The sequence below is a fragment of the Bombyx mori genome, chromosome 9 (genome assembly GCF_030269925.1).
Source record: "Bombyx mori chromosome 9, ASM3026992v2".
Lineage (NCBI taxonomy): Eukaryota > Metazoa > Arthropoda > Insecta > Lepidoptera > Bombycidae > Bombyx > Bombyx mori.
Window position 1 is genome coordinate 5309310 of NC_085115.1, and position 12780 is coordinate 5322089.

Genomic DNA, 12780 nt, shown 5'->3' on the forward strand with positions numbered 1-12780 from the left:
TAAGACTTCTGACCTCATGTCTCATAGTAAACGGTAGTTTTCATATAGTGGTGTCTGTGGGTTTCGGTAACCACTCAAAACCAGTTCAGATGGGTTGATTAATTGTAATCTAATATCATAATTTAGATTAAATTGGGTAAGACTACAGCTGATAAAAATCATTGGAAGTTTCGCTATATATGCTATTCTTAGTGCTGGTATCACAATTCGTTGTGAACATTTTGTTCCATTCGATTCCATTCATTCTGCAGACAGCATTGAGTAGGGAGTGTGGTGCGTGTTGCTATGATAATGGCGGGATTTCGTAAACAAGAAGTTTCTTTGAAACTTTTCTGAACTTATTATCTGAGTTAAAATATTTTCTCATCAACTAATACGTAACCTGAACTGCATGTCTTAGCAAAAACAAGGGTTTTAGTGAAAGTTCACCGGTCAGGATGTCGGTTAATTCAAAGTGGCGGTTACCTGACGTTTTTTGTGATAATGTGTTGAATGGATGTGGGAATTACATTTAATTCGCAGTGCGGGAATGGGTGAATGAATATTTCGGAACTAATATCGAGATGCCTTTCGTGCCACGTGCGGTCGAACCTAAGTATTTGTCACGGACAAGTTTGCGAGACGAAAATGGAAAGCCAAAAATTGCCGATGAAGAATTACAAGCTGTAACTAACTGCACTTTGACGAATGCGCTCAGACAGCTCGCCTCGCTCGTGCTTCTTGCCGAGGATATATTCAGCGAGCTAACAGAGCAGCTGCAAGAGATAACAATACGGTCTAAGGCGGCACAGACGAAGATCGAAAAAATCAACGAAGTGGTCATTAACTTTGACCCGAAGAAAGTGCCAGTCCGTAAGTACTAAACCTTACGTATTACAATCTTGAGTCGAATTTAAATCAGCCATCAGCGTAAATCACCAGTTTCTTACGACATCACATATATTCCGCTTAGAAAGGCGGCAAATTACTATTACAATAGTAGGTGGGCAGACGAGCTTAAATCCCAACTGGTATGAAGTGGACAGCGACAATCGTAAGTAGCCAAACAGACTTAAACTACGACATTGTACCAAATATTTTCAAGAGATCCATCAAATGTTTCCGTCATTAATAATAAGGTATTATGGTGATAATGATAGATACCTAGTTAATATCAACCATCACCGGTTACCATTAACAATGTCTGGCAGCTGCTTCCCTCATCTACTACTAGAAGCTTATAAAAACTCTTGAATGTACCAAATATTTTCAAGAGCTCCATCAATTTTTTCCGTCATTAATAATAAGGTATTAATACAGTATTAAGGTGATAATTATAGATAGTTAATATCAACCATCACTGGTTACCATTAACTTATATCTGGTAGCTGCTTCCCCCATCTATTACTAGAAAAACTCTTGAATAGTTCTTCCTACAATTAGTAGGTATTATATACCAGAACAAACATCAAAATAAGTAAAGTACGTATCAAAGTACGTATCTTAAAATATTTAGGTTTATATCCAAAATTTGGAATATTACTGATAACCCAAAAAGGTCTCGTTTAATGAAGACATAAACCTGATTGCCGGTTCTCTGAATAAAGTTAGGCAAATTTATTCGCTCTGAGATAACCATTGCCAATAACACATTAATCATTGTTATATCGAATTAGATCAAGAATCTAGTACGATGCGAATTACGATATAATAACAGGTAACTAACTTCAAGGACGTAGGTAAATCATAATAATTATAATTTTAGAAAGAAATTATGTTTATTTCTGCATTTGACATAATATGTTTTGTAAAGAGATTGTATCCTGAAGTCGTGATGTTATTATTATTAGGATTCAGAATTTAAAATAAGAATGCATTCTATGTGATTGCATTAGTAAACAAACAAAAGCATCCACATTATTCCACGAGTATTTAATAATTAAATATATATAAAAGTATAAAATAATGTTATACAGTTACAAATTGGTATAACGTAAAATATTGTATAGATTAAAGTTAGAATATTCTCGAAAAGTCTTACAACAATTTTACGGCGGCTTTTCGAAATAGAAATGAAACGGAACTCTTTATTGTAAATAATTGGTAGAATTTATTGTGTCTGCTCAGGTCGGTACCAAGATCCAGTTTCATTCTGAGCGCAAGTTTAAGGGAGGAAAATTACTAAATTCGAAACTTAGATCTCATTTTTCATGCATCTTTCATTTATGATTCGCGCCTGGACTCTGACGACCACTTGTCTACCAATCTATTTTTTTTTTAAATAAACCTTGAATTACAACTTATTATCATTCCATTACTATGTACCTCAGAGAAGTTGAATCTGCCGCTCTTACAAAAAACGCATGACGCATTGTAATGCATTACCGAGCTCTATCTAAAACCTGTTTTGGAGTTCGAACGGCCCGTGATAGAAAAAAAAAAACACCTCCCGGATTCCAATGCGAACCATAAAAACGTTTCGAGATAATTTCGAACCATCCAGTGATCAAGCGCCGGCTTGTGATTCCGACCGCTCAAGTATTTAACACTTGAATACTGCGATTCGTTTTTTTTTATTTTTATTTACAGAACACACGCTATTCATAAACCCACTCGCTATGAACATTCTTGAACGTTCTGTAATTCTAGTTATATTCACTTACTAGCTGACCCGGCAGCCTTCGTAGTGCCTCAACCGATAAATAAAAGACCTAAACTTTTGTATAAAATAAACTTAAACAAAAGGAATCCGTCCGACGGAGCACACTTAAAAGGAAAAACAAAATTGTATTTTTTTTATTTAATTCCGAGTATTTTCATATTTATCTACCTTTTAAACCTTCTCTGGACTTCCACAAATAATTCAAGACCAAAATTAGCCAAATCGGTCCAGCCGTTCTCGAGTTTTAGCGAGACTAACGAACAGCAATTCATTTTTATATATATAGATTTAATTTTCGCTATTTGGTACTTGATTACATTACACGAATCGCTGGTTCTGACGTAGAAACGGAAAAACCCAGCAGTTTTTAATTTGTTCTTATTAGTACGGCTGGACCACTTTATACCCATATCTAAGATACGCGACTCTTCGATCTTAACAATAGTTTCAAAAATAACTACGCTATCTTGATACATATTTATTAACGTTTGATCAGATAACTTACTGAATCCAACAAAGGCTTTAAAATAACTATTCACAATACCGATACCTATCTTTTTTATTATTCCGAACAGTCAACTTTGCTACGAAAGAAAGAATTAAAACGCTTGAACAAGAAAACAAACGAAATAAGATCATTAGTACTGATTTTAAATACTGTTGATATTAAAATTCAAAATTACAATTCAATTGAAAAACTATCGCCTGAACAGTAATAGTAAAAAAGCAGGTAAACAACAAAGCTATTAGTTTGAAAAATACGTCACTTTGAATAATTATATTTTTAAGCATACAAAAACAATGACTGCACAACACGTATACAGTATGTATATGTATGTAGGTATACCTATTCCTATTATACATACTAATTGCTCGTACATTTTCCAAAATATCTGCTCGCTTGTTTGGAACTACATTTCTGAATGTAGTTCTTCTAGAATTTATGTATGTATATTTAAAATGTTCATAAACTGACAGGGTAACAAATCAATGAGCTTAACTGTAAATATATTTGTAAATATTCCAATTATATTTGTTTTATTTTTATTTTAAGAAAGTAAATTTGCGCGGCTTAGGTTTATTCTTCTTAAATTTAAAATTGTATTATTCGCTCATATCCTATAAAGCGTGTGACAAAACACATCTCAAATCTCCAAAATTACATAGAGCATATTATTATATTGTTCAAACAATGTTTTGTTAAATAATTTATTAATTAATAGCTTAATTTTCATCTTGACCATTTAAAAACATATATAAACGTTCCCCTTTTTGGCCGACTTTAAATATAAATGAACAAAGTTATTGACTTTGGGTGTATAATGTAACTCTTACTCAAATCACTTCAAACAGAAGTAGTTCATCAAGAAATCATTTTTGCATTTCATTTTTCTACTCCTACCGTCACGTGCCTAGTAATACCTAGTCACAAGTAAAATGTTTAGAATGTTAGACAAAATTCTTACTATTCTGCTTTTTGCTACATGGCTACAGAACCCTAAAAACGAACAAAGTTAAACATTTACATTACGCAAACCAGGTGAATTGTACAGCCAGTATTCATTTACGCAATTGTTCCCGAGTTCGTTGTCCGATAAAATTCTTATCACTATTCTTTGTTAGTTGAAAATTAGTGTGTCACAAGTATCAAATTGAGAATTAGCGAACGAATTCGAGACCGTCTCTTAGATACATTCCTATTAATTATAGTCTTATAATATGAAATATCTCGAAGCGAGCGGAGAGAGACGTGAAATATGATGTAACAGCATGCAGGTTTATATGTAGTAACTGTGAGCGCATTGCATCTGCAGCGATCAAATATCACAGTTTCCAAGCAATGAACTCGAAAGATTACGATTATTTTCCCATGCTCGATTTAGTTGTTCCATAAATCAATCCGTTACTACCTATTAAATGAAACAACCTCCATTGCGCAATACGAGACCTTATTCGACTCTTTTAAATTATAATTACTCGTGAGAAGTCAATGATATTCAAGTGAGACTGACTGACGGTTTTGTTGAATCTGATTTCAAGGTAGTCTTCAATATGTCCCTGACTTTATCCGAAATGTTTCATGTTTAACATTTGAATCACCATAAATGCCTTTACGTTTTAATAATACGTGAGATACTCTGTTAATATATCGTGGCGTTGTCAATATAAATCACATGAGTTATTTTAAATGAGTGGAAATTATAGTGTTTCCGTGGCCCGCATCTCAGATAACAAGATACGAGTTAACAAACCAGATACATACAATCCCAACGTCAGATTACATTAAACCTAATAATAAATCTTACTTATAAGAGAGTATAGAATGCCACTAGATTTAAGACTTTTATGACTTAAAACATTGTGTTATGTTATTCGTGACATGACATTTGTTGGCGCGTTTTCTTTAAGAATAAAGCATAGAGCTTGTTCAAGTACTGACTTCAACAACATCCGGTTTTCGTTCTAACTAAAATAAGTAGGTTTTTTTAAATATTGCCTATACTTTATATGTCTTTCATCTATAATAACTAAGACCAATATCTGAGATATCTTATTGCCATACCTAGACCATTTTATATCCGAGAATAAGCCGCTATAATGGTAGTAAAATTGGAAGAAACCTTGTTTTTTCTCAATACTTAAAGGCGAAGACTTAGGCTGCGTACTTGAATAAAATAAAATTACAGACTTACGATTTTTACGATTCAATTCATCTGTTAAATTTCTTTTTGTTTTATTATTTCCGATGATTTGAATAAGTTGTACAGTTTTCGTGGTCACAGACTTATAAAGACTTATTCTTTGACATCCGAATATTGTGACTACCGTCTAATTTTATTTAATGTTTAACGACTATTACCTTTCTATGCACACATAAAGATGTACCTAATAGTATCTTTTGGATTTGACAGTTTGTTTGACGTGAGATTTTATCTTCGCGATAACAGGATCCCAGGTGTTAGATAAGAATATACTACAATCTAATTTTGATTTGATTGTTTGCTGGTTCATAATCTGTGCGTTTTCTCGTTATTCAAAGAAGACTTTCACTTCACCATAAAACTAAATAGTTACCTATATACACCCTACCTATTTCCGCCGTGAAGCAGTAATGCGTTTCGGTTCGAAGGGCGGGGTAGCCGTTGTAACTATACTGAGACTTTAGAACTTATATCTCGAGGCGGGTGGCGCATTTACGTAGTAGATGTCTATGGGCTCCAGTAACCACTTAACATCAGGTGGGCTGTGAGCTCGTTCATCCATCTAAGCAATAAAAAAAAACACTCATAACTCACACATAGAAAATAATTCGTTTAAATGCGATAATCGAGTTAAACGCAATAATTAGATACTAAAATGGAGAATCGCTTAAAACAGCGTTTTCCAATACTTAAATTACTTTCTATTCCGGACGAGATTTTATCATTAAATAGGCAGCGAAGATTATCTGATCATTACAAACTTACCGAGCAATTATATGTATGTATTATATTTTATATCGGCTTATAAAACAGATCGTTACTCAGATAGAATTTTATTGCTCTGAAGAATGATTCATATTTTAAGTGTAAGTATAAAGCGGTAATCACTTTAAACAAGTCAATTACCTAAAACTGAGGTATATAGTTAAATAAATAAATATTTTACTAACAATCACGCCACGTTAACTGGTCCAGTGATAAGTTCGTAAAGAACTTGTGTTACAGGTACCAGATATCGGAAAATAAATGTAAGATTTTTATTATACACATACAATAATTTAATATACATCCATAACCCTGGAAAAGACATTTATATTTATCATACAAATATCTTCCCTTGGCGGGATTCGAACCCGCGACCCCCTAGTGTAGTGACCATGTCACTTACCACTACACCAGACGGACCTATAGTTGATATTTAAATATTTCAATTTTCTATTAAAAACAACCTTGATTGTCGAAATATCATCTGTCTTGAGAATGAAAGTTCGGTCCGATTTGCCGGCCTAGTTTCTGAACTTTATGGTATAATCGACTTTTGTTATTCACGGTTACATTACGGTACTTCAAGTCTGTCTTTGAAAATAACTGAACTGTCTATCATAATCAACGTCTTGTTAGTTCATACGGGCACTCCAACTGAACAAGTCTCATCATTATCTGACATGCGAAAACAGATGCACTACTCATCGAGGGTAGATTTATGTGGGGAGCTTGTGATTGTAAAATCTGCGAACACACATGTTTAATATGTCATGCCTTGATCTGATTTTGATATCCGCGCATATTTTACTACTCTAATACTATCTATAGATTCGGTGCAATATACAAATCTAGTTTTTTTTTTTCTTATTGCTTAGGTGAGTGGACGACACCTGTTGTTAAGTTACTGGAGCCCATAGACATCTACAAAGCAAATGCGCCACCCACCTTGAGATATAAGTTCTAAGGTCTCAAGTATAGTTACACAAAATTTTAAATATTCAAAAGACCGCTCCTTGATTATTATAAACTGTGATCGTTTTAGTGCAATCAATGACGTCATCGATCCAAGTCCAACGCTAGTGAAATTCTAATACACTGGAAACAGTAACACGGAGAGTTTACGATTCGCCTTGTAAAGGCCCCGGATCTGTAAAATTCGAACGAACTATATTATAAAAGAAAGTGATCGATTTTATTTCAACCTCAGAATTCAACCCATTAAAAGTAATTTTTAAATGAATTAGAATTTACTGGTGGTAGGACCTCTTGTGAGTCCGCACGGGTAGGTACCACCGCCCCGCCTATTTCTGCCGTGAAGCAGTAATGCGTTTCGGTTTGAAGGGTGGGGCAGCCGTTGTGACTATACTGAGACCTTAGAACTATATCTCAAGGTGTGTGGCGCATTTACGTTGTAGATGTCTATGGACTCCAGTAACCACTTAACACCAGGTGGGCTGTGAGCTCGTCCACACATCTAAGCAATAAAAAAAAATCACCTATTGGAGCAGCTCGGAATTAGAATCCCTTTAATGTACGTATAAGTAGGTACGTAGACATTATTATATATCTAACGCCACAGATTCGGTGTCAACTTTCATTCCCAATACTTTCCTTGCACCACCGGTATTATTTTGCAGGCTATTGAATGACTCCGGTCGCTGCGTATTAAGCAAGTCTTCATCGAGTAATCTGAACCGCGGCTTAAAACTAACGGCTTTATACCTTATACTTAAATCACGTAAATTAAAACCTTCGATAGGGTACAAAATATCGGGTTCTTAATACAAAAAAATACGTAAAATTATATTATACTAGAGGTCCCGCAGTCGTCGAAATTCGACTATAATTAATTGGAATAAGTTTGTACACTATTATGATTGTATTTTATAATTCTATAATCACAAATTTCGCCAAGACTACACTATAAAAATATTAACAAAGACAAACAATATTTAATATATTCTCAATTTGAGAACAGACGTCAAGAACAAAAGTTTGACAATAAATAGTATGCATGCGTGTGTGCGTCAAATACATGGTATGTAGTGTGTGTAGCGTTTTCTTTATTGATTTAATGTATTTTTATGCATTATTTTTAAAAAAAAAAATTAACATTGTGCACTTCTTCTCTATATTCTCTATAAGTGTGGAAAATTTCATACTCCTCCGTCCGCGCAATTTTCGTAAAAAGGGATACACAGTTTTTGCTTCACGTATTAATATATAGATTATAACATAAGTACGCACATTGTCTAATATAATAAAGTCAACCGTAAAGGTCAAACCTAATGGAACATTTTTGTGTGACATCATTGATTGCATAATATTCTTATCTCACTCCTTGAGTTGTACGGAATACAAAAAGCTCACTTGAGATGTACGCCCCTTCAGTCCGACTTCATTGTGGGAACTTTGAACAAACAGGGAAGCTGAATTTTTTGTTAAGCATTTCTTAGAAAGATGTGCCCCAGGTAGTGGAGCATTCGTATTAAATGTGGTCTCTTGTTTTTGTTTTCATTGGCCACTGAAATTATTAGATATTCGTACGATTTATTGCCATTAAAGTATGTATTTTAATGCTGGAAATGCTTCCAACCGAATGTAAAAAACCAAAAAATTTTTAATCTCAAAGAAAACATATATTCGAATTAGTAGTAAATAAAATTATATTAACGTGTATTGGCGTTGATGCTCAAATTGAGCCGAAGTTTTCAAAAGCGAGTCGATATATGTAGTTCTCACGTATATATTGTGCAATATGACAGCGATAAGAAATAATGAAACGGAATACATCTTTTGATATTTTCACAACAACACTCAATATTAACTCGTTTATCAGATAACAGAAAATTTTAGGTACCCGGACTCACCGCCCATCTGGCTCTTGAGACATGAACGGGTCATCCCATTTTTCAAGCCAGAAAGGATTATTACATGGTGCTAGTTATCCATGTGGCATTATCAAATTATTTCCTACTTCTAGTGACATATAATTATTTTGGTCGTTAGATATATATTATCGGACCATAACAAGGGATCAAGGGAGAATTTGAACCGCCTTATAGTTGCATAGAATACATGGGTATCTTTATGATTATAATTATAATACACCCTCACGGTCAAGGAGTTCAATTGACGACAAATCAAAAAAAAAGGCACTCAAGACTCGTATTGAAACTCTCAGCAGTAACGTTCGTTCATAATATATTCAACTTGCATACATATTAAGTATAAGGCAATAATTCTTCGCTCAAGAATAGGAAAACAATTATATTTCATTTGAAATCTTAATTAAGTAGACGCAGCCAGGCTGTGACAATGAACTTTAGAAACCCACGCTAATTATACATGCACGCTGTCTTTGACAACCGGTGCCAGACAAGTTCATGGTGTATTACAACACAACAGCTTACATCTCATCGAAGTCTAACTCAAGGTAAATAAACTTTTGAGCCGTGAGTAACAAACAACGCTTTTATTGAGATGTTCTGCGAGTGATGTTATCTTTGCCAAGTGCATTACCTACGTAAAGAATCTAATTAATTGCAGCCTGTTTGTACAGATCTGGTTTCGGCTAATAATAAAATTATATCAACAATTGATGCAGTATTTGTTGTCATCTACTTTCGCTCCTTCAGTTCTTGTACTCCTATTAAATAGCTGCAGAAGCACATAGACGAAAATTACAATATGAAATGAGAAGTATTGTAATTACTGTTATACTCTTTGTCCTGGACAGAAGTAAGCAAAATGGGGGATATACCCACCCGTGCGAGCTCACAATTGGGTATATTGTTTACCAATATCCAAGGGAGATTAAAGAATTAAAACCTTACTTACATAACTTTTCCTTTCTAATAAAATTTAGCATTCTATGAGAATGTACAAACCAAATGTAATCTAATGAAATCACAACTAACTCTCTGGAATTTTGTAATTTAAATACTTTAAGAACTTTTATGTTCACTTGTAACCACAGACCACAAGATAACGATAAGCCATCATTTATTTCTCCTTTTACGTCGTTAATATTGACAAGGGTACGACACATTTCGCAAGTCTAATCTACGAACTCTACGATACGATACTCTATTCATCTGCAAGTTTTGTAAGAAAGACAAATCGATGTACCGGTAACTTTCAAAAACAAATATTCTTAGTTTTGATTTATTTCTAGATTCAGCAAATATGTATTTCTCATCGATGTAGAATGCACACTTAATTCACATGTCACAGAAGAGGAGTTTTACTCGTCTTTTTTGAATAATAATGTTACTGTAGTTAATATTAGATGAAGCCGGTAAAATTGAGGGGCGCCATGACAGCTGATCGGAAGTCCTGCCCTTTGTTCGACTCCAAACCACAACGCTATGTAAGAAGGATGTGTTATTTCTATGAATCAATATCACTAAAATGGTACCCTCGATTTTAACATGATTGTCGAGTGATTGTTTTACAGTTTTTGAAGTCGTCGTAGTCTAAAGGATGGATTCGTATGAAGCGATGCGAATGTGCCGGTTTTCGAATCCCACAGCCGATTTTTGTAATGAAATATGTACTTAAAAAATGTTTACCATCCACGATGAAGGATTAATATAGGGTAAATAAAAATCAAACCCGCAAAAATTATAATTTGCGTAATTACTGATCCTGACCACCCTGATTATTGCTGCCGCGAAGCAGCGGTGCGTTTCTTTAAGCCTGAGACTCAGAATGCATGTCTTAAGGTGGACGGCGGCATTTACCTTTTTGATTTCTATAAGCTCCGATAACCACAAACAACACTTGAACTCTTCCACATATTGAAGCAATGAAAAAAAAGTTTTGCTTGAAAAAATACATCTAGAAAAATTTGTCCAACATTATCCAATCAAACAGCAAAATCAACATGGAATCTTTATTAGGACATTAAACCAGAAAGAATATCTCAATAGCAAACTGTTAATACAAGGCAAATCAAGTATAATTTATTCAACAAGCAAATATTTACTAAACTAAAAAAAAAAAAATCCAATGGCCAAAAAATGTTTCCTTTGATAAACAACGGTATGATTTAATCATGATTCACTGATTGCACTCATGAAATTTATACAAACCTAACTTAAAATAAAATTCAGCATTCGGCATAAGCACTACGTGTTTATGAAAATCAGAATTTAATTTAGCATAATATGATCACGAGGAATTGTGTTCCATTGTCTTTATAGAACGTCAACATTTTTTATACGAACAAAAGAGGGAAAGCCGGTATTATTCTGAATACTTTTGGGCACAATAGACTGTTGTGCACGCGCAGCGTGTGATGCATTACCGACCCAGGTCGATTGTTCGCGATATACAGGAACGCTCCAAAAATTGTTGGCTTTTATAACCTTCAATGCAAATAAAAGACCTAACACACCTAGGTTTTTTTTTAACTTAGAGCTTTAAATTAACTGCTTCCTGTCCTGCCCTTTGAAAGGTATTACCGTTAGTTGTTGCATTCTTCCTCTTGTCAGTTCTGTATATAATAAATGAATTTGTTTCGTACTCCATTCTACGTCGTGCTCACATAATTTACGTACGTAAAATATATTTTTTTATTGCCCATGTAGGCAGACGAGCATACTGCCCACCTGATGGTGAGTGGTTACCGTCGCCCATGGACTTCAGCAATGCCAGGGGCAGAGCCAAGCCGCTGTCTACCGTAAATCAATCCGAGAATACCTCTACAAATTGACTTTATAATTATTCCCATTAATAATAAACGTTTTGGAGAACTACCAATTGGGTTTAAAGTCACGTGCTCGAAATAATAAATTGCTAATTGCTCCTAGAAAGCTCTGTAATTGCGTGAATGTGACACGAGGAACAAACACGTGCCGTGAAATAAACCAACATTTATGCGGTTTCTTCAACACGTACCTATTTGAATTGCAGTTAGATGACAGATTTTATGTACATATTATCGGAGTATTGTAGCTGGAATCGATAGTTTGTTTTTAGAAGGACATATCTATAGTATAAAAATGAATTGCTGTTCGTTATTCTCGCTAAAACTCGAGAACGGCTAGACCGATATGGCTAATTTTGGTCTTGAATTATTCGTGGAAGTCCAGAGAAGGTTTAAAATGAAAATGCTCGGAATTCCGATATGTATCTGTCTAAAGGAAAAACCAAGGTTTTTTCCTTTGATGTGTCCTCCGTCGGACGGATTTCTTTTGTTTGCTTCAAGTTTACTTTATACAAAAGTTTAGGTCTTTTATTTATCGTTTGAGGCACTACGAAGTCTGCCGGGTCAGCTAGTATTTAATATTTTCAGTGCAATGTTTGCATTATCGGCTGTACAACGCAATTCACATTTTAACCGTTCGGGTAACAGCTCAGACGATTACTTTTGTTTCGAAATTCTGTTCTTGACCTTGTCTGCCACGAGATAAATGTCATTGTGTACACACAAATCTTCGTGAAGTCGAACATAGCTCAGTTAAAACAACACACTTGACATGTGCCTTTAAATCTTGTTTTCTCAATCCAAAGCTACATTTCTTATATTAATGGTCCGTTACGAACCGAACAGCTGACGTAATAGGACGTGGGAATCTGACACAATCCCACCAGGAAGTCAGTATAGACGATATTATGGTTGAATTAATTTCTCTCGCTGTAATATCCTATAGGTGCCAGATCATG

General features: G+C 34.5%; 1 protein-coding gene across 2 annotated transcripts in view; it reads left to right on the plus strand.

Moving 5' to 3' along the window:
- Positions 1–234: 234 nt before the first annotated feature.
- The window catches only part of LOC101737722 (mucin-2), a 92987-nt gene continuing 80441 nt past the window's right edge, over positions 235–12780 (plus strand). For both annotated transcript variants that reach the window (XR_009973795.1, XM_012689936.4), the window contains exon 1: positions 235–852. Coding sequence is in view for 1 of the 2 variants with exons in the window: in XM_012689936.4 (XP_012545390.1) it covers positions 564–852 (289 nt within the window). In the remaining variant the exon portion in view is untranslated. The remainder of the gene's footprint in view (positions 853–12780) is intronic.